At 45.1% G+C, this 25715-nt stretch overlaps 1 protein-coding gene across 1 annotated transcript in view; it reads left to right on the top strand.

The window, feature by feature from the left end:
* Positions 1 to 25151, top strand: part of PPP1R14C (protein phosphatase 1 regulatory inhibitor subunit 14C) — a 116619-nt gene extending 91468 nt beyond the window's left edge. The window contains exons 2-4 of the mRNA XM_040350859.1: positions 7849 to 7932; positions 16075 to 16107; positions 23134 to 25151. Of these exons, the coding sequence (XP_040206793.1) occupies positions 7849 to 7932; positions 16075 to 16107; positions 23134 to 23208 (192 nt within the window). The 3' untranslated portion in view covers positions 23209 to 25151. The remainder of the gene's footprint in view (positions 1 to 7848; positions 7933 to 16074; positions 16108 to 23133) is intronic.
* The last annotated feature ends 564 nt before the right edge of the window (positions 25152 to 25715 follow it).

Below are 25715 nucleotides of genomic sequence, written 5' to 3'. Positions count from 1 at the left end.
TGAGAAATTCAGACAAAGAAAACATTTAGAAGGGAATTTGAAGGAAAAGGTTAGTGAACCAACAATGCACTAGCTTAAAGGAACCTATTTAGAAAATAAAAAACCCCTTTAAGACAAAATTGTCTCCTGGTTGTAGGCTATCCTGTGAATGCTTGTTCAGAGTTGAAAAGCTGAATTTCAAATTACAAACCGCTGTATGAGTCAGAGGAATGCCCCCCTTCTCTGTCTACTCTAGACATACAGGGGTAGATTCAGATAGACTAGTCTATCTGTCCGCCCGGCGTAACGTATCTCAGATACGTTATGCCGCCGTAATTTAGGGCGCAAGTTCTGTATTCAGAAAGAACTTGCGCCCTTAGTTACGGCGGCGTAACGTATCTGTGTCGGCGTAAGCCCGCCTAATTCAAATGTGGATGATGTGGGTGTGTTTTATGTATATTACCTGTGACCCCGCGTATTTGACGTTTTATACGAACATGCGCCGTTCGTTTAAAAATCCCAGTGCGCATGCTCGAAATTCCGCCGCAAATCGTCATTGCTTTCGACGTGAACGTAAATTACGTCCAGCCCTATTCGCGAACGACTTGCGCAAACGACGTAAAATTTTCAAAATTTGACGCGGGAACGACAGCCATACTTAACATAGGATACGCCTCATATAGCAGGGGTAACTATACGCCAAAAAAAGGCTAATGTAAACGACGTAAAAAAATGCGCCGGGCGTTCGTTTCTGAATCGGCGTATCTAGCTCATTTGCATATTCCTCGCGTAAATCTTTGGAAGCGCCACCTGGCGGTCAGCGTAAATATGCAGCCTAAGATACAACGGTGTAAAACACTTACGCCGGTCGGATCTTAGGGAAATCTATGCGTAACTGATTCTATGAATCAGGCGCATAGATACGACTGGCCGGACTCGGAGATACGACAGCGTATCTGGAGATACGCCGGCGTATCTTCTATCTGAATCTACCCCACAGTATGTATTTGTAAGGAGGTTTATTAAAAGAGTTACAGTCCCTGAGGTGTTGGTATGCCCTTCAGTCAACCAAAAACTAGCTATAGGTGCAATCTGTAGTAAAATATAATATATATATATATATATATATATATATATATATATATATATATATATATAATATAAAAACAAGAAATATTAGTATAAACAAACATGAGTTTAAAAAATAGACAAAAGATTCCCAAAGTTATTATAATTTTTGTGCATAGATCTGTTTTTTGTTGTCTGTGTTTTATTAGATTTAATCAGATCTTAATGCTTTCAAATTCTGCTCCTAATTAGTTCAGAGCTCTTTGGAATTGTTATTGTACCCATATGTACAATTTTGGTGAATAGTTTATTGCTGCTGGTGTATGAACTCATAACTAGTTTACATTAAAAAAAAAGATTGTGCTAATCTTGGCACAATTTTTTTAAATGGGTGCTCATTTGTTTTTCCACCTTTTGCACTTGGTTATCATGGAACTGCATCGTTTAAAGCGGAGCTCCACTCAAAATGGGAAGCTCCGCTTGTTTGCACCCTCCACTGGCACTTTTAGCACTTTTTGGGGGGAGAGCGGGTACCTGTCAAAACTCGGGTACCCGCTCCCAGTTCCTGGTAAGATTGAAGCACAGCGGTCTCCGCCCCTTTACTCCCCCCCCCCCCCGCTGCCCTCTGGGACCGGTGAGCGGGTCCATCGTTCGGGTCAGGACTCACTAGTGCAGAGGGTTCATTGGCGCCCCCCAAGCTGCAATGTTTGGACACCGTAATCTCCTCATTGCTCCGGGAACCTCCAGTGACACGTATTCTCATTTAATATTATCCATCCCTTTTTTCATACATAACATGTCTGAGGATTCTTGGTTTTAATGTTATGATGAATATTAATTAAACTTGCCTTGGTTCATCAATACCACCTAAAAGGAATATATTTATTAATATTATTAACCCATTGCTTGCCATTTGTTTTCTGCCAGTGCCATGTTCACCTAATTACACAACCTAGATACCCATTAAGCAGCTGACATTTTTTGTTTTGTTTTTCAATGCGGTATAGATGTGTGTGTGTGTGTGTGTGTGTGTGTGTGTGTGTGTGTGTGTTTTTTTTTTATTAAAAGTACATGTGCCCTTGTAAATGTACCTTTCATTTATGTTCTTTCTTTAAAATCTGTTCTTAATTAATTAAGAAGAGTTGTCACTACATGAAGTTTATTTTGTGAAGCTCTGACTGGTTTGCATCCTTCTCCATGCTAAGCTAATATAGCAATTATCAGCTTAGCACCTAAGTGCTGTTTCTTATTTATAGAAATACATGGTATTCAAAGCTCAGATCTGAACCTATACTTGTACCATTGATATTTAACACCTTTTCAAATTTAGTACCAGTGAATTGTTTTTCCACAAATTGGATCATCTTTAGATACTGTTTTCCATGATTAATTCCAGCTAGTAGATGCAGGACTTCAGAATGAAAGAAAAGGTTTTATTGTCTAATACCTCATATTATATGGTTTTGGTAAATCTGAAGACAAAAAATCTGCCGAAAAAATCCTATCTCTTGAAAAATCATACCAGACAAATGGACCTCTAGGTTATAGGAGATCATAAGCACTTGTGTAATAGAAGGTCCCAGCTTCTCCAGCCGGAAAATCAACATCACCTTCATAGCCCAATAATAATGATGGACCTCTCCGCCAGAATATACCACCATAAAAGACAAGGAGGGGCACGTGCAGTATTGTAGAAAGCAATGAGCATTAATTTAGTAATGATATTCACAAAAGGAAAAATAGAGACCAGCATTGGAAGCCTCGCAGTACTTAGATGGTGGGCAGAATAATGTGACTGTTGGCTCTGCCCACCGTGTTTCATTGTAACAGACATCGTCATAGGTCACATGGTTAAGCTTACAAAGTAAGCGCCTTTTTCTTTGGGTTGCTCTATCATCAGTTGCCACTTACCGGCAAGTAGTTACAGTAGTGTGTGTGATAGTGACTTGCATAAGCTACCTATAGCCCTAAAATATGAAGTTGCACAGTGGTCTAAAAAGAGACAAAAGATCTTTCTTAAATTTAATGTTTTCAGAAATTCAGGAGGTATTACCCATCTTTCATTGGATGAGCAACTTTTCCACATATCTGCTAATGCATCTTAAAGTACTTAAAGGGGTTGTAAAGTCAGGAGGTTTGTTATTTTTTTGTATTCTATGCATTAAGATAAAAAGCCTTCTGTGAGCAGCAACCCCCCTCAGCCCCCACCAATATTTACCTGAGCCCCATCACTTTCCAGCGATGTCCACGAGTGTCTTACTCCCCTCCTGATTGTCTGAGCATCAGCAGCCGTGCCATTGGCTCCTACTGCTGTCAATCAAAGTCAGTTAGCCAATCAGGAGAGAGATGGGGCGGGCCCGAACCAAAGCGTCATGTCTTAACCACTTGACAACTGGGCACTTAAACACCCTTAATAACCAGACCAATTTTCAGCTTTCGGTGCTCTCACATTTTGAATGACAATAACTCAGTCATACAACACTGTAACCAAATGAAATTTTTGCCCTTTTTTTCCCACAAATAGAGCTTTCTTTTGTAGGTATTTGATCACCTCTGCGGTTTTTATTTTTTCCGCTAATAATGAAAAAAGAACGAAAATTTTGTAAAAAAATGAATTTTTTTTAATTTCTATTATAAAATTTTGCAAAAAATGAATTTTTCTTCATAAATTTGGCCTAAAATGTATACTGCTACATATCTTTGGTTAAAAAAAAAAATTGGGTTATTATTTAGTCTGGGTGAAAGTTATAGGGTCTACAAGCTATGGTACCAATTACTGAAAATTTATCAATTTGATCACATCTGAAGTACTGACAGCCTTTCTCATTTCTTGAGACCCTAACATGCCAGAAAAGTACAAATACCCCCTAAATGACCCCTTTTTGGAAAGACATTCCAAGGTATTTAGAAAGAGGCATGGTGAGTTTTTTGAAGTTGTAATTTTTTCCCACAATTCTTTGCAAAATCAAGGTTTTTTTTTATTTTTATTTTTTTTCCACAAAAGTTTCATATTAGCAGGTTATTTCTCGCACACAGCATATTCATACCACAAAATACACCCCAAAACACATTCTGCTATTCCTCCCGAGTATGGCGATACCACATGTGTGAGACTTTTACACAGCGTGGCCACATACAGAGGCCCAACATGCAGGGAGCACCATCAGGCGTTCTGGAACACCCAGACCAATTCTGACATTCCTCTCCTACATGTAAAAATCATCATTTATTTGCTAGAAAATTACATAGAACCCCAAAACATTATATATGCTTTTTTTAGCAAAGACCCTAGAGAATGCAATGGCGGTCGTTGCAACTTTTTATCACGCATGGTATTTGCACAGCAATTTTTCGAACGCATTTTTTGGGGAAATAAAACAGTTTTGTGCTTTTAAAAAAAAAAAACATTAAAGTTAGCCCAATGTTTTTGCATAATATGAAAGATAAAGTTACGCCGAGTAAATAGATACCCAACATGTCACCCTTCAATATTGCACACGCTTGTGGAATGGCGCCAAACTTCGCTACTTAAAAATCCCCATAGGCGACGTTTTAAATGTTTTTACTGGTTACATGTTTTTAGTTACAGAGGAGGTCTGGGGCCAAAATGATTGCTCTCGCTCTAACGTTCGCAGCGATACCCCACATGTGTGGTTTGAACACCGTTTTCATATGTGGGCGGGACTTACGTGCACATTCGCTTCTGTATACGAGCACGCGGGAACAGGGGCGCTTTAAATATTTATTTTTTATTTTTATTGTTCATTTTACTTTATTTATTTTAGTTTGACACGTTTTTCCCCAAAAATAAATGTTTTGATCACTTTTATTCCAATTACAAGGAATGTAAACATCCCTTGTAATAGGAATATAGCATGACAGGTCCTCTTTACAGTGAGATATGGGGTCAATAAGACCCCACATCTCACCTCTAGGCTGGGAAGCCTGAAAAAAAACAAACAAAAAAAAAACGATCCTGGCTTCGATCGCAGCGGTGAGTCAGAAGAAGCACCGGAGGGCGAACGGAGGTGGGGACGTCCACTTTTGCCTCCCGTAAGAACGATCAAGAGGCGGAACAGCCGCCATGATCATTCTTATGGTGTAGAGAATCGCTGGCTGAAAAAAATGATATCTGAATGATGCCTGTAGCTGCAGGCATCATTTAGATATCCCTGCACAAAGTCAAGGACCTCATATGACGTGGGCGGGAAGTGGTTAAAACACATTTTTTTTTTTCCCCCAGAGTATTTTCTGGGTATTGCAGAGTATTGGCCGGGGTATTGCAATGTATTGGTGCGGGGGGTATTGCAGAGTATTGGTGCGGGGGGTATTGCAGAGTATTGGTGCGGGGGGTATTGCAGAGTATTGGTGCGGGGGGTATTGCAGAGTATTGGTGCGGGGGGTATTGCAGAGTATTGGTGCGGGGGGTATTGCAGAGTATTGGTGCGGGGGGTATTGCAGAGTATTGGTGCGGGGGGTATTGCAGAGTATTGGTGCGGGGGGTATTGCAGAGTATTGGTGCGGGGGGTATTGCAGAGTATTGGTGCGGGGGGTATTGCAGAGTATTGGTGCGGGGGGTACTGCAGAGTATTGGTGCGGGGGGGGTACTGCAGAGTATCGCGCGGGGGGGGGTACTGCAGAGTATCGCGCGGGGGGGGGTACTGCAGAGTATCGCGCAGGGGGGGGTACTGCAGAGTATCGCGCGGGGGGGGGTACTGCAGAGTATCGCGCGGGGGGGGGGGTTACTGCAGAGTATCGCGCGGGGGGGGGGGTTACTGCAGAGTATCGCGCGGGGGGGGGGTTACTGCAGAGTATCGCGCGGGGCGGGGGGTTACTGCAGAGTATCGCGCGGGGGGGGGGGGGTACTGCAGAGTATCGCGCGGGGGGGGGGGGGGGTACTGCAGAGTATCGCGCGGGGGGGGGGGGGTACTGCAGAGTATCGCGCGGGGGGGGGGGGGTACTGCAGAGTATCGCGCGGGGGGGGGGGGTACTGCAGAGTATCGCGCGGGGGGGGGGGGTACTGCAGAGTATCGCGCGGGGGGGGGGTACTGCAGAGTATCGCGCGGGGGGGGGTACTGCAGAGTATCGCGCGGGGGGGGGGGTACTGCAGAGTATCGCGCGGGGGGGGGGTACTGCAGAGTATCGCGCGGGGGGGGGGGGGTACTGCAGAGTATCGCGCGGGGGGGGGGGGTACTGCAGAGTATCGCGCGGGGGGGGGGGGTACTGCAGAGTATCGCGCGGGGGGGGGGGGGGGGTACTGCAGAGTATCGCGCGGGGGGGGGGGGGGGTACTGCAGAGTATCGCGCGGGGGGGGGGGGTACTGGAGAGTATCGCGCGGGGGGGGGGGGGGGGGGGGGGGTACTGCAGAGTATCGCGCGGGGGGGGGGGGTACTGCAGAGTAGTATCGCGCGGGGGGGGGGGGGGTGTACTGCAGAGTATCGCGCGGGGGGGGGGGTACTGCAGAGTATCGCGCGGGGGGGGGGGGGGTACTGCAGAGTATCGCGCGGGGGGGGGTACTGCAGAGTATCGCGCGGGGGGTACTGCAGAGATGGCTGGATCTGTGACTGCAATAGTCACAGATCCATCCCACAGTGCTGCTGCCATCCGCGCTCTCCTCTCACACTGTACCGATCGGTACAGCGAGAGGAGGGAGGAACCGGCGTCATCAAATGACGCCGGTTTGTTTACCTGTGATCGCGCCGTCATTGGACGGCGCGATCACATGGTAAAAGACCGCTGTTGTCGGTCAGTTACCGAGATCTGTGTAGCGCCGTGTCTCATAGACCCGGCGTGCACAGAATTTTCAGTGTGCGCGCCCGAGGCGGCGCGCATTACTGCTTCTGGTGGGCGCCGTTTAACGGCGACCCCCAGTTAAGCAACCACCTTGCCGCCGTTATATGACGGCGGCTGGTGGTTAAGTGGTTAATGGACACAGGGAGCTATGACTCGGCTCTGGTGCCCCCATAGCCAGCTGCTTGCTGTGGGGGCACTTAACAGGAGGGAGGGGCCTAGAGCACAGAAGAGGGACCAGAGGAGGATTGCGCTGCCCTGTGCAAATGCACTGCAACAGAGTAGGTAAGTATAACATGTTTTTTATTTAAATAAAAAAAAAGGAGACTTTACAATCACTTTAAGGGCACTTTCACACTGGGGCATTGGCGATAAAGCGCCGCTATTTTTACCGACACTTTATTGTTTTTAGTGGCTCTTTTCGGCTGCTTTTGACCCCCACAATGGGTAGGGGCACTTTGAGGCGCTTTAGGAGAGATGTATACACTGCTCCTAAAGCGCCTCAAATATGCTGCTTGCAGAACATTTTTTAGCGTCCTACCAGCACACCTCTCCAGTGTGAAAGCACTCAGGCTTTCACACTGGAGTAACAGGAGAGGCGCCTTTGCAGGCGCTATTTTTAGCGCTATAGCGCCTGTAAAGCATCTCAATGTGAAAGTAGCCTGAAGGATCACTCAAATAACACAAGTGCATTTGCCATATCTTGAAGCACCAGTTTAATGTTCTAGCACAGTCACATGTCTGTTTACTTTTACATTGATAACTATGGCATGATCTTTTAAAATTCTTCATACAAAAGATGGGTCTGATAAATGCTTTCACGTCTCTGAGTAGTTTTATTTTCGAATAGGTTTCTTTATACTACTACGTTAATACAACACTAGCAAATACTGATATTGGATAAAAAAGAAAATATTTTATGTATGATAAATGCAAGAATGCAATTGAACAGTAATTCCGTTTTATTAGTTGGGGTATTTAAATAAATTTGTTTCTTTTTTACTTTTGTAGGAAGAAGAAATGCCGGACGTAGAAATAGACATAGATGATCTTCTCGATGCATCCAGTGAAGAAGAACGAGTTGTCAAACTACGGGTACATAAACATCATTATAAACTACTGCTACTAGAAAAGTAAAGCTGATCATAGCTGGCCTGTGATGTTTCTGATTTTGATCATTTACAGCTATTGGTTCATTTCTGCTAAAGAGCAATAACAAGCACATCATACAGTCAGTCACTACTTGGTACCCAAGGAGGATTTCCAGCCTATTAAGCTCCTCCTTTAAGTGGGTTTAGTTTGTGCCACTATCCTTGTTAAACAAATATGGCAGTGGATTGTGTTGTGCTTGTTGAAGAGCAATCACTGACAAAAATCTGCTTACAGATGCAGAAGTGGGAGTTCATTTTGGGTGTGTTAGGTGCTCAAAATACAGAAAAAGCTTAGATATGTGAGATACCAAAAGAAAAATGCAGTGCCTGTAGCAGGACCTAAAACCTGTCTTAGGGCTCTTTCACACGTCAGTTCAGTTTTTTAGATCAGTTTTTTTTTTCATCAGCTGATCCGTTTTTCCATCAGTTTTTTCATCCGTTTTTTTTTTTTTGTGGGGGGGGGGGCTTTTTACATACAGTGCCTGCCGCTGAGAATGTGTTTTTAGCACGACGGCATCGCGCTGATTCTCGGCGACAGGGTGCCGACATCTCGCACTCGCTGGAATAGTAAAAGCACATTCCAGCAAGAACGTCATAGAAGCGACGGGAGATCCGACTTGGATTCCCGCCAATTCTACACGTGTGCGGCGTTTGGTATGAATCCTGAGGGGAAAGTCCCCGCCGGATTTTAAATAAAAATCCGGCATGGGTTCCCCCCCTCAGGAGCATACCGGGCCCTTAGGTCTGGTATGGGTTGTAAGGAGACCCCCCTACGCCGAAAAAACGGCGTAGGGGTCCCCCTACAATCCATACCAGACCCGTATCCAAAGCACGCTACCCGGCCGGCCAGGAAAGGAGTGGGGACGAGCGAGCGCCCCCCCCCCCTCCTGAGCCGTACCGGGCTGCATGCCCTCAACATGGGGGGGGTTGGGTGCTCTGGGGCAGGGGGGCGCACTGCGGCCCCCCCACCCCAGAGCACCCTGTCCCCATGTTGATGAGGACAGGGCCCCTTCGCGACAACCCTGGCCGTTGGTTGTCGGGGTATGCGGGCGGGAGGCTTATCGGAATCTGGGAGCCCCCTTTAATAAGGGGGCCCCCCAGATACCGGCCCCCCATCCTAAGTGAATGGATATGGGGTACATCGTTCCCCTACCCATTCACCTGGAGGCAAAAAGTTAAAGTTAATAAACGCGACACAAGGGTTTTTAAAATAATTTATTAGTCTGCTCCGGAGGCCCCCCCCCCCGTCTTCTTTATTAGCTCTTTCACCAGGGGGGGCTTCTTCGTTGACGTCTTCGGTTGGGGGCCGCTCTTCTTCGCCGCCGTCTGGTTCTCTTCCCCCCCGGCGGGTTTCCTCTGACGTCTTCGGCGGGGGGTGGTGTGCTTCTTCTTCCGCTATCCGGGGGCCTTCTACGCTCTCCGGGGGTCTTCTTCTATGTTTGCCGCTCTCCGCTGTTGACTCGGCGCACCCCGGTTCTTCCTCCCGCTGTCCGGTGCCTTCTTCTTCTTCTGTGCTGTGACGTCTTCTGCTTCTTCTTCTCTTCTCCCGATGTTGACACGTCGCCTCCTCTCGCTGCAATGACGGGTGCGCGGCTTGCATCTTACTTATATAGGCCTCACAGTCCCATCATGCTCCGGTACCTACCCACGTGGGTAGGTATCACGTGGGTAGGTATCGGAGCATGATGGGACTGTGAGGCCTATATAAGTAAGATGCAAGCCGCGCACCCGTCATTGCAGCGAGAAGAGGCGACGTGTCAACATCGGGAGAAGAAGAAGCAGAAGACGTCACAGCACAGAAGGAGAAGGCACCGGACAGCGGGAGGAAGAACCGGGGTGCGCCGAGTCAACAGCGGAGAGCGGCAAACATAGAAGAAGACCCCCGGAGAGCAGAGAAGACCTCCGGAAGAAGAAGCACACCACCCCCCGCCGAAGACGTCGGAGGAAACCCGCCGGGGGGGGCGCTTTTATAAAAGCGACCCCCCCCCCCGGCGGTGGAAGAGAACCAGACGGCGGCGAAGAAGAGCGGCCCCCACCCGAAGACGTCAAAGAAGAAGCCCCCCCCCCTGGTGAAAGAGCTAATAAAGAAGACAGGGGGGCCTCCGGAGCAGACTAATAAATTATTTTAAAAACCCTTGTGTCGTGTTTATTAACTTTAACTTTTTGCCTCCAGGTGAATGGGTAGGGGTACGATGTACCCCATATCCATTCACTTAGGGTGGGGGGCTGGTATCTGGGGGCCCCCTTATTAAAGGGGGCTCCCAGATTCCGATAAGCCTCCCGCCCGCATACCCCGACAACCAACGGCCAGGGTTGTTGGGAAGGGGCCCTGTCCTCATCAACATGGGGACAGGGTGCTCTGGGGTGGGGGGGGCCGCAGTGCGCCCCCCTGCCCCAGAGCACCCAACCCCCCCCCATGTTGAGGGCATGCAGCCCGGTACAGCTCAGGAGAGGGGGGGCGCTCGCTCGTCCCCACTCCTTTCCTGGCCGGCCGGGTAGCGTGCTTTGGATACGGGACTGGTATGGATTGTAGGGGGACCCCCCACGCCGTTTTTTCGGCGTAGGGGGGTCTCCTTGCAACCCATACCAGACCTAAGGGCCCGGTATGCTCCCGAGGGGGGGAACCCATGCCGGATTTTTATTTAAAATCCGGCGGGGACTTCCCCCTCAGGATTCATTCCAAACGCCGCACACGACGTTGGCGGATCGGATGGTAAACGGATCATCCGTTTTTCGTCCGTTCCATTTTTTTGACGGAAGAAAAATAGGGTTTTCTTCCGTCCAAAAAAACGGAACTTAACGCAAACGGATGCTAACGGACGTTAGCGGATGCTCATCCGCTAACGGACGTTAACCCATAGGGAAGCATTGCGGTCCGTTAACGGACGTCCAAAAAACGGACGAACGGAACGGACGTGTGAAAGAGCCCTTAGACGAAATCCTACTTTTGTGAGCCCTGGTCAACATTAAAGCCCAATTTAGCCACTTAACCCCCGGACCATATTGCTGGTCAAAGACCAGAGCACTTTTTGCCATTCGGGACTGCGCCGCTTTAACTGACAATTGCGCGGTCGTGCGACGTGGCTCCCAAACAAAATTGGCGTCCTTTTTTCCCCACAAATAGAGCTTTCTTTTGGTGGTATTTTATCACCTCTGCGGTTTTTATTTTTTGCGCTATAAACAAAAATAGAGCGACAATTTTGAAAAAAAAAATATTTTTTACTTTTTGCTGTAATAAATATCCCCCAAAAATATATAAAAAAACATTTTTTTCCCTCAGTTTAGGCCGATACGTATTCTTCTACCTATTTTTCGTAAAAAAAATCGCAATAAGCGTTTATTGATTGGTTTGCGCAAAAGTTATAGCGTTTACAAAATAGGGGGTATTTTTATGGCATTTTTATTAATATATTTTTACTAGTAATGGCGGCGATTTTTATTTTTTTTTCGGTACTGCGACATTATGGCGGACACTTTGGACACTTTTGACACATTTTTGGGACCATTGGCATTTTTATAGCGATCAGTGCTATAAAAATGCATTGGATTACTATAAAAATGCCACTGGCAGTGAAGGGGTTAAGTATGTCCCTTGTGTGTTCTTACTGTGGGGGGGGAGTGGCCTCACTAGGGGAAACGCTGATCCTCTGTTCATACATTGTATGAACAGAAGATCAGCATTTCCCCTGCTGACAGGACCGAGAGCTGTGTGTTTACACACACAGCTCCCGGTCCCCGCTCTGTAAAGAGCGATCGCGTGTGCCCGGCGGCGATCGAGCCCGCCGGGCACACGCACGGGAGTCGGGGGCGCGCGCCTCCGGCGGCGCGCACGCGCTCCTAGTGGCCGCTCGAGGAGCGGACGTATAGCTACGGGCTCTCGCCCAGAAGAGCCGACCTGCCGCCGTATAATGACGGTGGCTGGTCGGCTAGTAGTTAACTTTTATTTTAATATAGCTATATACTGTATATTTCTGGGCTAATTACATTCAAGGTGTACCAAAGTCATACCGTTTTCTTTCTTAAAAAGTGGTCTCTTCCAGCACGCAGTAGAGAAGGACCCTTGCTCTCTGAATGGAAGCAGTGATCTCTTTGCAGAGGTCGGACACATCCCCTGCTGAGTCAGAACCAGAGCTGTCCAATAAGCAGAGAGCATGAACTTTGTTGATTGCAGAGCAATAAGTTGGACTCAGTAGAGGGCATGTCAGACCAATGCAGACTGCTGCTGCCCCACAGAAACTATATTACCAAAAGTATTGGGACTGCCTTTACACGCACATGAACTTTATTGGCACCCCAGTCTTAGGCAGTAGGGTTCAATATTTTGTGAACGAAAAGGTCTGGCTCGCAGTCTCTGCTCTTATGCATTCCAAAGGTGTTCTGTTGGGTTGCCGTCAGGACTCTGTGCAGACCGGTCAAGTTCCTCCACCCCAAACTCGCACATTCATGTCTTTATGGAACTTGCTTTGCGCACTGGTGCACAGTCCTGTTGGAACAGGAAGGTATTGTTCCCACAAAGTTGGGAGCATAAAATTATCCAACATTTTTTGGTATGCTGACGCCTTAAGAGTTTCCTTCACTGAAAAGAATGGGCCAAGCCCAACCCCTGAAAAACATCCCCACACCATGAACCCCCTTCACCAAATGATTTGGACCAGTACGCAAAGCAAGGTCCATAAAGACATGGATAAGCGAGTTTGGGGTCAAACATTCCCATAGACACTCCTAAACCTTGTGAACAACCTTTCCAGAACAGCTGAAGCTGTTAAAACTGAAAAGGGTGGGCCAACTCAATATTAAACCCTACAGACTAAGACTGGGATTCTGTTAAAGTTCATGTGCAAGTAAAGGCAGGTGTCCCAATACTTTTGGTAATATAGTGTATATAGATATAGGGGCAGATCCACAGAGAGAGTACGCAGGCGTATCTACTGATACGCCGGCGTACTTTCAAATTTCCCACGTCGTATCTTTGGTTTGAATCCTCAAACCAAGATACGACGGCAACAGGCGTACGGCTTCGTACACCTTCGGATCTTGGATGCAATACTTCGGCGTCCGCTGGGTGGAGTTCTCGTCGTTTTCCGCATCGAGTATGCAAATTGGCTATTTTCGACGATCCACGAATGTACGCGCGGCTGTCGCATTCTCTTACGTCGTCTCTAGTCGGCTTTTTCCGGCGTATAGTTTAAAGCTGGTGTTTTGCGGCGTATACAGTAGTTAGACTTGCCATGTTAAAGTATGGCCGTCGTTCCCGCGTTTATTTTGAATTTTTTTTTTTTTTTTGCGTAAGTCGTCCGTGAATCGGGATGGACGTAATTGACGTCTATGTTAAAAAATATGACGTCCTTGCGACGTCATTTAACGCAATGCACGTCGGGATATTTCGTGACGGCGCATGCGCAGTTCATTCGGCGCGGGGACGCGCTTCATTTAAATGAAACACGCCCCCTACTCGCCGATTTTTAATTGGGCGCCCTTACGCCGCGAGAGATAGACTACGCCGCCGTAACTTATGGCGCAAATTCTTTGAGGATTCGAAGTTTAAAAAAGTAAGTTACAGCGGCGTAGCGTATCTCCCATACGCTGCGCCGGTGCAGATCTCTGTGGATCTGCCCCATAGAAGATACTGAACAAAGAGTAGTGTAAAATGTATGTAGTATGTAGAATGTTTAATATCTATGTTGCAATTGTTTTCTTTGCTCAAGATTAGTTGGCGTAAGATATGTTAAGCTGGGTATAAACGTTAAAGTTTTTCTGTTAAGCACAGTGGGTTGAATGGAAAAAAAAACTGATGTCCACATAACACAACAATGTGTAATGCAAGGATCTTTCCACTGAGCTGTTGTATTCAGAATACTCATATCAACCCCTGCAGCCAGTGGCATGATCAAATTCAGGTTTTCCAGCAAGACCGTTCAGTAGACGTCAGTTAGAGGACTGGCTTCTGTTGAACAGACATTACACACATTACAAATTATGGTTGGTTTCTACTGAACCATATTCATTTAGGTACATCTGTAGTGGGCTTTACTGAAGGGTTAAGTGGAAGTTCCATGTACATTTGATTAAAAATCAAACATAACGATAAATAGGCTGTTTTGCATCCAGAATTTGAAGTTTCCAAGAAACCTTCCCAGAGAGTTGGAGGGACGTATCCCAGAATAAGACCCCTTTCCCACTGAGGCGTTTTTCAATTGCTTTGGCGTTAAAAAAAGCATCTGAAAGAAGCCTCATCTGCAATCCCAATGTGAAAGCCTGAGTGCTTTCAGAGCCCTTTCACACTGCCAGCGCCCGAAAAATGTTGGTAAAGCTCCGAAGTGGCTGCCCGCATGTTTTCATGTTCTTTATATAAACAATTCTACTCTAGTAGTACTGCCACATTCTGCTGTTAAAGCAGTGTTTGTGAGTATTTGACTGGCCCTGTTTGCACATTGTGTAGCGGAAACACTGGTGGTTACCTTTCACGATTTTTTCACGAGTTACATGACCATTGCTGCAAAGTCGCACCACCAATTCAAGATGAATTGCAACTGAACACACGTTGCGTGTTTTTTGCCACAATTTGAAATCGCATGTAGAATTGCTCAGATTTTTGCCTGCAATTCCTAATCAGCCATAGTATAGACATATTCACATACATCGGCGCATATTTATGCCGCTGTAGCGTATCTAATATACGCTACGCCGACGCAGTGCAAAGAGGCAAGCACAGAATTCACAAAGCACTTGCCTCCCAAACTGCGCTGGGTTTCCTCGGCGTAAGCCTGCGTAGGTGGAAGTGGGCGTGAGCCATGCTAATGAGGCGTGACCCCATGCAAATGATGGGCCGAGTGCCAGACAAGTTCTTAAAATGAACGGCGCATGCGCCGTCCCGTGGACGTATCCCAGTGCGCATTCTCACAATCACGTCGAAACAACTGGCTGAGATACGTCAAAACGCTGCCTACGGTGTGAACGTAACCTACACCCAGCCCTATTCACGTACTACGTAAACAACGTAAAGTACGACGGCTTGTGTTCCCTGGTCCATACCTTTGCATGGGTTGCGCCTCATAGATGAGGAATAACTTTACGCCGGACGTACGACTTGCGCAAACCGCGTATATTATGCGCCGGGCGCAAGTACGTTCGTGAATCGCCGTATCTCCCTCATTTATATATTTGAATAGAAAATCAATGGGAGCGCCAAATGCGTCCAGCGTAAATATGCGCCCACTCTACGCCCGTGTAGGCAAGTTACGCCGGTGGACTGAAGCCTGTTTTAAGGCGTATCTTAGTTCTGTGGGCACGGCGCACAGATACGACGGTGCATATTTACACTTACGCGGTGTATCTCGAGATACGTCGGCGTAAGTGCTTTGTGAATCCGGGCCATAATTTTTTACATAGTTACATTGGTTAAACTTGAGCCATCGGAATTATGTTTGTGCCATAACTGTGGGATCCCGCTTTCCTTTAGCCAAATAGGTTTGTCAAAAAATATATACTTTAGGGTTTGTTTACACTTGCTTTGATCTCTCAAAAGTGATCTTTGTTTGGATCTTCAGAGAGCATTTGACAGGAGGTGAGGAGGCACTTGAGTGGATTGCACACAGCGTCCACCAAAAGCGACAGGGGTATAATTCCTGTCATGACCACGAACCAAAACATCACAGCCACGGCATGTGTACACCTCTGGCCACTGCTTTCACAGCTAAATGGGGGTAGAGGTCGGGGGGTGGTAAAAACATGGCTCAGCCTTTGGATTTTTAAACCCAACCACTAGTGTAAAGGAGTTCTCAAAGGCATAATAAAGGCAAAATACAAGTTTAGCCATACATTTTAGAATCAAATAGCTGATTAACTGCATCCACTTTTTGTGTTTTTTGCCATGTCACGATGAACTGACACTCCACCATATAGGGTGATCCCATTTATTTTGTATCAAAGGTATGATACCAGCTGACACTGGTAACTTTTTTTTATTTTTCCACAGGATGTAGACATACAGTACATGCTGATTTGTTATTTTTAATACAGTATGTATGTGAACTCTTATGTTTTATTATATGGTAGTATTAAAAGTTTCTTCTTGTATTATTTTTAGGAATCATTAGTAGGATGCTACAAACCAACAGAGGTAAGTGTTTTGTCTTTTTCTCAGACATTTCTACTGTAAATAATAGTACCACATCATTCACATCAATTACAATATATTATTGGTTTAGTCTTTGAAGTGCCCACTGCTTTAGAGCTCTGGGGGCGTGGAAGAGGACATTTGTCCAAAGTACTACCGTGTTTCCCCGAAAATAAGCCCTAGTGTGTTTTTTTTATAGCCAAAATTAATAAAAGGCCCAGTCTTGTTTTCGGGGAAACACAGTATGCAGGGCACTTTAACCTATTAAATCGTTTTGCTGCTAATTCATCTGTTTAGAAAGATGTCTCTAACATTTTAGGAGGGTTCTTTTCACATTCAGGATGCAGGAGTGACAGCAGGTAGAAAGGTGGTCAGTACAGGACCTTTAGATAACCAAGTCAAGGGTATAGGGAAAGAAATTACATCATGTACACAACACCATCCCTTTCCCTCACAAGTTTGAATTGAATAGATTTCTGCTTTTTTATTTTGCTACAGCAGTGATTTACTGCTATAATAGTGTATTTCTGACAGCCCAAACCAGTGGTGCCTAACATGCTGACTACTGGCAATTGTGTCTGCACAGTAAGTGCAGAGTGAAATACACCCTCCTTAAATAGCCAAGGTGTTTTGCATATTACATATCTTTATTACAAATGATGTCCGGTACTTAAAGCGGAGTTCCGGCCACAATTTCACTTTTTAAATATAAACACCCCTGTAATACACAAGCTTAATGTATTCTAGTAAAGTTAGTCTGTAAACTAAGGTCCGTTTTGTTTGGTTGTTACAGCATTTAGACACTTTATAAAATAGAAATTGACTGGGGCCATCTTAAGTGTGGGCATCATGAAGCCAGACTGTATGACTTCCTGGATTTCAGCCTTGCAGATCTCGCACATGCTCAGTGCTGCACAAGCAGTGTAATAGGTTTCAGATCAGGTTTCAGCACCTGTACTGTCCAAGTCACATGATTATTCGAGACTGGGGAGTGCACAGACTCCTGGAAAGTTACACCCACTACATTCCCAGGAGTCTGTGCGGTGTAGGTTAGGAAGCTTAAGCACCTAGGTGCAGGAAGTGGGAAGATTAACTATTCTGCCTAGCAACAACACTTTGAAGGCATCTAAAAAAAAAAAAAAAATTCTTAAAGGATTAATGAAATTTTTTTAAAACTACTGATGTAATGTTATATTTATGGGTGGAACTCCACTTTAACACATTGTGTGGTGTCTGGAGTTTCACTGATATGAAAAAGCTAAGAAAGGTCCCAGTGTTGCTTTATTATTGTTTTAGGGTCTTCCTAAAGCTGGTAATACACTTTCCAATTTGACTATACAATTTATTTTTAGCTCTGTCAACATCTGTCAGCCTTTCTCAACCATAGTCCCATGGAACACTATGGTTCCTCCAGAAGTTGCTAGAGGTTCCTTGAGCTGTGGCTAATCAACTTTCCATCTGAAGTTCCTTCGTGGTTCCAGGTCTTTTGCCACTTGGCAGAGCCAGTGCCACAATATCAAAAATGTGTTTAGCCATCTGCTAAGCCTCGTACACACGATACGATTGTTGGCCAACCAAGCGTCTGATTTTTATCCAAAGGACGTGTGTCTGGATCTTGTCTTGCATACTGCCGGTACACAATTGGCAGCCAACAAACACGAACGTAGTGATGCACTACGAGGAATTTCAGCTCTTGAGCGCCACCCTTTGGGCCCCTTCTGCTAATTTTTTGTTTGAGCATTGATTTTGAGAATGCGTGTTTGTACTTTCAACCTTTGTGTGACAGACTTGTGTACTGACGATATGAAAATCGGACAACAGAACGTTGTCCACCGAAAATTTACTAGCCTGCCATCCAACATTTGTTGGCCGAAAGTTGGACAACAATTGTCAGACGCGTACTAATGGTCATATTTTAGGACAACAGTCTGTCAACAGACAATCCCCTGCCAACAATTGGATCATGTGTATGAGGCTTAAAGGTGGCATTCTAACCACCATTATAAAGGGGAATTCTTCCCACTGACCAGCACTCTATGGGGCATTTTTCTAATGACCTCCAATGCACTATAGTTAGCAGAAGTTACCTGATACCCGAAAACTGTTCATGGGGTTCCTTCTCCGGGGTTTATGTACTGACATCTCCTCCAGCCCTGTGAGAACCTCCAGCAGCCATGGTTTGCTATCATCGGTAGGACGGGAACACTCCAGATATGGATTTGACTAGATATTTACTTTGTGAGTTGCTACAACATTTTTAAAAACTGCCTATTGCTGCACTACTTGGCCCTTCAGTTATTTACTGGGTTCACATACATAGGAGCAGTGGGGGACACTGCATTCCTGTTCAAATCTCATACAATTCTTTGCAGTGCGATTTGTACCCATTCATTTTGTATGGACGCCAATCGCACCACAAAGTATCTGTTTCGGTATCGGGAGGATTTTCACGAGTACTCATATCGATATTGGTGAATCCCTGATATTCAATGAACTCTGTTTAACAGGAGTAAACAGCAACCCTACCCACAGATGTGCCTGTCTGTATGGACACTGGTAAAAAAGTACGGTGATTTGGCTTAAGCTGGCCATATGTGGGTCACATTTTTTTCATTTAAGCAGCTGGTTTAACGAAATAAACTCTCAATTTCTCCATCCAATAGGGTAATCCTCCCTATTGTGTCACTGTATTCTGACAGCAGTGAGACTCCCCCACTGTCAGAATACATAGATCAGAGCTGCAGAAAATTGGCTGCAGTTCTGATCAAGCTAAAAAATACCAACAGGGCAGTTGAACAGAAGTCCATCAGTAGATCGACATCTGGTCGACCACAGGTGGCTTGAAATTCAGCTGGTACCTGCTGAACAGGCCGAATTTTGATCCATAGTATATGAATGTGAGTTAGGCCTCGTACAGACGACCGGATCTATCCGCTGGGATTGATCCGCGGATCAGTTCCAGCAGATAGATCCGGTCGTGTGTACGTCCGAGCGGACATTTCCCGGTGGATAAAAATCCAGCCGACGGATTCCCAGCGGATAAAAATTTCTTAGCATGCGAAGAAATCTATCCGCTGGAATCCTGTCCAGCGGACTGATCCGGTCGTCTGTACAGACTCACCGGATCAGTCCGTCCGCTCCCCTCCCTCGCATGCGTCGTAATGATTTGACGCATGCGTGGAAGTCATCGTCGCGGCGACGGCACGACACGTCACCGCGGATGTATTCCGCGCGGATTTCGATCTGATGGTGTGTACAGCCATCAGATCCAAATCCGCCAGCGGATATCCTCTCGTGTGTACGGGGCCTTAGGGAACTTAGATTGTAAACTCCTTGAGGGTAGGGACTGATGTGAATGTACATTGTATATGTAAAGCGCTGCGTAAATTGACGGTGCTATATAAGTACCCAAATGGCTTCATTCAGGTACATCAGTTTCTGACCCCATAATAACGTATGGCCATCTTACAGGAAGCAGTTATACAGCCACAATGATGACTGCAAAAATCTGTCAGGATAGACATATGGGAGCTTTACACTTCTGGTTTGTTTTAAATGTGTAAATTCTGATGCTGTCATCCTTATCCTTCTTTCACTTTCTGGTGAATGACTGATCTGTACAAAGTATGCAGATGCAGTCTAAAGAATAGTACACACGATGAGAAAATTGGACCAAAATTTTTTTTTTTGTTTATTTAACTTTATTGCTATCACACAGGGGCTAATAAGGCCCCTATGTGTTGGCATTGACAGGTGAAAGGCTCTCTTTATGGAGATTAGACCCCTAATGTCTCCTGTGCCTTCTGCTGCAGCAGGACTTTGCTTGATTGGCAGCATTTCAGCCAGGATTCTGAGCGCTCTGAACCTGGAAATTATCGGAGCTGAGCGTTTCTGGGCCCATTAATTGCAGAACAGATCTGGGCTTGAATTTCCTCGATCTACTCCCTCCTGACAGCATTTACCCCATGGTCCTAGGCTTGGTCCTAGGCTTCCCAGAGGAGGTGGAAGTGGGCTCTGGAACCACTGCTGGGGGAGTTTGGATAGACCAGAGCCTGCTAAACATAAAGACCGTTTGTTTAGCAGCTCTAAGCTTAATTTAACTTCTTGTTTACCAGGAGGACTATAATCATACTTTAGTAGACAAGTAGTTAAACACAATATACATAGAACCACTTGTGTTTATCACCTCTGTTCTATTTATATAGTGGAATGTGAAGGAGCTCACGGAAGAGAACTGGAAAAATTCAGTTTACAGTGCGAAACTTTGTTATCAAAAGCGATAAAACACAAACCTTTCATGCAACACAGGAATCAAAGATCTAAAGAATGCATTCTTAACAACTTTAGATAGTAACTTCATAAAGTTGGCACACCTAAAATCATAATGATTTTAAAAGCAATATCAAAAGAAAAGCTGTAATTATTATAGTCCTGAGTTCATGCATCTGAAACCTAGAGCAGCTGCCCAGAGTCTCCTTCCTTCATTTGAAAGATAAACTCTAAATGGATGCTTAGGGAATATCCCAAAAAGTTGTCATAACAAAAATGTAAAAACCCTAAAAATGGTACACTTGTTGCACTTTTTAGTGCCCCCGTCTGCCCCCCTTAATCAATGGCAGCGAACAATGGTGTCTACATGCTGCGGTCATGATGGTTTGCTTTGCAGACACAGGAAAACTATTCAACATATTCAAGTGGTTGGAGAAACGTTGCAAACGCCCTTCAACCATGTGCAATGCACACTTTACCACACTTTAAGGAGATCTCCCTGCAGTGTCAACAGGAGATAAATACTGGGGAATCTATCCTATGAGACACAAAAAATATAGAGGTTTTATCTTTAGATATACTTTATAGCAGCGGTCCCCAACTTTTTGACACCAGGGACCGCATTTGGTGTAGGTAATTTTTCCAAGGACCACGGGGGGGGGGGTGGGCTCACGGAGTCTCACAACTCCCCTTTATATCGTTGTCCACAGTCCCAATGTGACCAATTATTACAGTTCAGTCCCCTTTATAGCAGTGCCCCACAGCTCCCCCATCACAGTGCCCCTTGCAGTCATGGCACGCCTCCATCACAGTGCCCCTTGCAGTCATGGCCCGCCTCCTCCATCACAGTGCCCCTTGCAGTCATGGGCCTCCTCCATCACAGTGCCCCTTGCAGTCATGGGCCTCCTCCATCACAGTGCCCCTTGCAGTCATGGGCCTCCTCCATCACAGTGCCCCTTGCAGTCATGGGCCTCCTCCATCACAGTGCCCCTTGCAGTCATGGGCCTCCTCCATCACAGTGCCCCTTGCAGTCATGGGCCTCCTCCATCACAGTGCCCCTTGCAGTCATGGGCCTCCTCCATCACAGTGCCCCTTGCAGTCATGGGCCTCCTCCATCACAGTGCCCCTTGCAGTCATGGGCCTCCTCCATCACAGTGCCCCTTGCAGTCATGGGGCCCCCCCATCACAGTGCCCCTTGCAGTCATGGCCGGCCCCCCATCACAGTGCCCCTTGCAGTCATGGCCCGCCTCCATCACAGTGCCCCTTGCAGTCATGGCCCGCCTCCATCACAGTGCCCCTTGCAGTCATGGGGCCCCCCCATCACAGTGCCCCTTGCAGTCATGGCCCCCATCACAGTCCTCCTTGCAGTCATGGCCCCCCATTCCTCTTTAACCAAACAGTGCCCTTTAAAACTCTGCCTCCCCTGCAGTCTTACCTTTTTGGCAGAGGCAGATATCAGCCTGTGTCTATTCTCACAGGTCTCCTGTTCAGCCACCAATGTCATCCTATCAGCAGGACAGGGGGATTGGAGGAGCTGCAGATCGAGGTGGCGGGTGGGAGCTGCCAAAACTTATGTTAACAAGCAGGTGAAAACCTGCTTGTTAATATGAAAAGTCTCCCACTCTGTCCCAATCTGTAGCTCCTGGGAGAAGAGACAGGCTGCTAAATGACACAGCCACAGTCCTTGCCTTCCTCTGTGCGACGGCCCGCTTATCAACAGGCCGCGGACTGGCACTGGCCCCAGGTGTTGGGGATCCCTGCTTTATAGTTTAAGATTAAGCCCAAGAATAAAAATATGAAAAGTTACACTCCAGGCCCTTTTTCTGGCCACTTTGTGTGCCTGATTCTGTGCCTCTTGGGAGATGTAATGCAAGTATCCCAGGAGGCTGCAGGACCAGTGATATGTGATTCTGACCTAGACTGGAATGATGGTGGCTAGTGGGGCAATGTGAAAAATAAAAGAGGAGGTTGTTACCCCCAGGCAATAACCTCCAAGCCAAGTGCCCAGGTTAACCAGAAACCCTGCCCCCCCCCCCCCCCCAAACCTGCAGAAAAGTCCTCTTCAACACGAAGAGATGTCCTGATTTTGCAAAGTGGGAAATTACCTTTTTGCACGCCTTGTTAGAAAGCATCTCGCCTGGGTAAAAGATGTGGTTTCCAGGGGACACATGCGAGAGTTACACCCTCCTCCCCCTCTTAACTTTATATCATACAACCTACCTGTGTATTTGCATGGACTAAGACATCTATGCTGCTCTGGCAACTCATCCAACCCGAGACATTGACACCATTGTTCAAAATGCCAAAAGGTTTTAAAAAAACATTTTCCTCCAACCTTTTGTGCTTGGCTTTTTGGAATCATTAGATTTTTTTTATTAGGCTTGTATGGCCATCTATACTGCATGACTTTCTACTATATTAACACAACTACTTTTAAAAAGCACCAAGTACTCCAGTAGTGCTGCAGGTGTCACACGTTCTGTTTTTGTATTCTGCAAGTATTTATACAATGTACTAGAGTGGTCCATTGAGTCATTTCCCCATATGAGTCCCACTCCCAAGCCCTGTATTGGAACATATTTTCTATATAATCTAATTTTTCCCCACGCCTTTCGGACACTTTAATTTGGACTTCTTTTGATGGCATCTGAAATATTTCTTGTTTTGTATTACCAATAGTAGGATACAATTATATTCATGGTATTGATTTATTGTGTATGATTTTGGGTTCTGTTTGATTTACTTGATTTTTCTTTTCAGGAATTTATTAGTCAGCTTTTGTCTCGAATAAAAGGCATGAGGAAGCTGAATCCCCCTCAGAAGAAGGATATATGAACCCGCCATGATCTTCCCAGCTTGAAGTGATTCAGCAACAGCATCTATCTACGGGACTCAAAAGTTCTAACAAAAATCTACATATTGCTGTTTCATGGAGGGTGGGGTGGTATATGGCTGTAGCTCTAAACATAATACTCAATTTGTTATTGTGGTAGTTAAATAAAGTTTTTTTTATTGTTTTTTTTAAGTTATTTGGGGCTAAGCTTTAGGTCATAGAGGTAAATAAATGCCATAAAATGTAAGCACTAAGAAAGGTGTGTCATTAATAAGTTGTTAGGCCAGTAGGCACATCTACCAATGTGCTGTTAAATAAACAGGAATATATTCAGAACCTCAATTTGAAGCAATGGGTTATGATATCAATACCCAATGTTGCTCCATTTTAATAGGTTTTTGCACATAGTTTAGAACTTGAACAAGACTTTCTGTATATAATGCCTTTCTTCTACCAATGGCCATCTTTGGAAAGATTGCACAACAAAAAATATATTATGCACTATTGCAGAAGTCAATCAAATACACTTTGGACACTATAATATATACCTTAATTGACCTTTGAAGTTGTTATTATTTTAATTCTATGCAGGCATGTCCCACCAAGGTAAACCAATAAGGAAAAATATGAACAATCCTTTTAAAGCATCATGTTTGTAATAATGTTGCATAGGGGCTTAGTGTGATTATCGTGTTTTCATATGGCCATTTGGATGCACTGGTAAAGTGTTTTCTAAATTGTGCAACTAATTTCCCATACATTCTATCAGGTGTTAATTTAAAAAAATATTTAGAAAGTACCCCATTCATTATTTTACCTGCGTGCCTAAGAAAATATAACAAGTACACATTCTGTGTGCATAAAGACCAGCTTGAAAATTACTGATCTAATATTTTATAAGCCTCCCCGGAGCAGGTGACAAAAAAGATTAAAGCACTCTGAGTATACTACCACTCAGTACGTCCTACTGATTTTTATTTATGTAGTTTACGAGGCTAGTCCACCCAAAATCAATGTTTTAGGTTTTGATCAGTACTGTAGAGACATACTATCCAACATCCACTTATTTCTCTTGGGGACTTCACCGGTGAGATCTGTGTGCTTTAGTTACAAAATCTGCATACCTGTCATAGTCTTCATAAAGTCTTCTTACTCTCCTGCTCCTCTTGGATAACTAACATAATTTTATTACCGAAAAATGTGATCAGATAAGCGAAACTCCCCATTAAGGTGGATAGAAACTCCAAAGTTCTAAGATGGAGCGAGGAACTAGGATTTCTTTGCAACAGGCGACTTTAAAAATAAAACCTTACTTTTGGGTGGTCTGGCCATTTAATACTTAAACTGCATTGTCTGTCACATTTTTATTTTTCTGTGGTTAAAAATATCATCATAAAAATATTTTTGTGTGCCAAAGGGATGCTTTTTATTTTCAATCTTTTGCAGTCGCAAAAAAAAAAAAATGACCAGCACTTTAGCAACCTTCTCTAAAATGATGATAAAGAAGGTATAATAAAAATGTAAGTATTTGTTTAATGCCATCAGTCCCAATATAGTCTTTGAGTTGGTGATGATTCCTATAACAGTGTAAAAACTCTGCAATTAAAATTAGCTTGTCAAGTTAAAATAACGCTTTTATGGTTCTGCCAAAGTAAGAATGAAATGATTTTTATAGCAATATTTGTAAGGTTGACCCATAGTGAAACTTTTTTCTTTGTGTGAGTGTGTGAATTGGTAGTAGTTTGATTTTTCATATAGGAATATCGCACAGCAGCCAATGGCTATTAAGAATTCTGTGTAAATGGTGCTCTTCTTTTCAACAGAATACATTAGAATTTTCAATTTTACTGGCAAGCTCTTTTTTTGTTTTATTTTTATTTTATATTGTTAACTGATTTTATTTACAAGATATTTGCTGAAATAAAAACTTGAGAAGGTGGTTTTACTTGCAGTCTAATTTTGTGCATTAGATAATAAAATGTTTAAAAACAAAATTCCCTGTGGTAATTCCTCATGAAACTTCAAATCTTTCTTCACCTGACTGCTGGGGATACCAAAGGGTTCTGTTGCCATTTGGGAAATAAAATGTCTGACTTGGAGCTTGTTCAATTAGGCTTACCGTATATACTCGAGTATAAGCCGAGGGACCTAATTTTGGGAAAACATATTGACTCGAGTATAAGCCTAGGGTGTCCATCTGCATGCCTCCCTGTGCCCATGCCTCACTGTGCCCATGACTAGACGGACGTTTAACATGAGATTCTATGGAATGGGTGCCCAACTTTGAAAAATTGGTGCTCCCCAGCCATAGGTCCCCCAGACAAAAAACTTTGCACACTTGTAGAGGAGAAATGGGGGGGGGGATACATGTCTGCCAAGTTTCGGGTCCAGAAGACCTACAACCGGCCGGTACCGAGTCCCCAAATTCACAGGAGAAATTACCATTTAACATGGGAGTCTATGGAAGGGGTGCCCGGCTTGGAAAAATCGGTGCTCCCCGGCCATAGGT

Source organism: Rana temporaria, chromosome 4, assembly GCF_905171775.1.
Source record: "Rana temporaria chromosome 4, aRanTem1.1, whole genome shotgun sequence".
Classification (NCBI taxonomy): Eukaryota; Metazoa; Chordata; class Amphibia; order Anura; family Ranidae; genus Rana; species Rana temporaria.
This window is presented reverse-complemented; position numbering and strand designations above follow the sequence as displayed.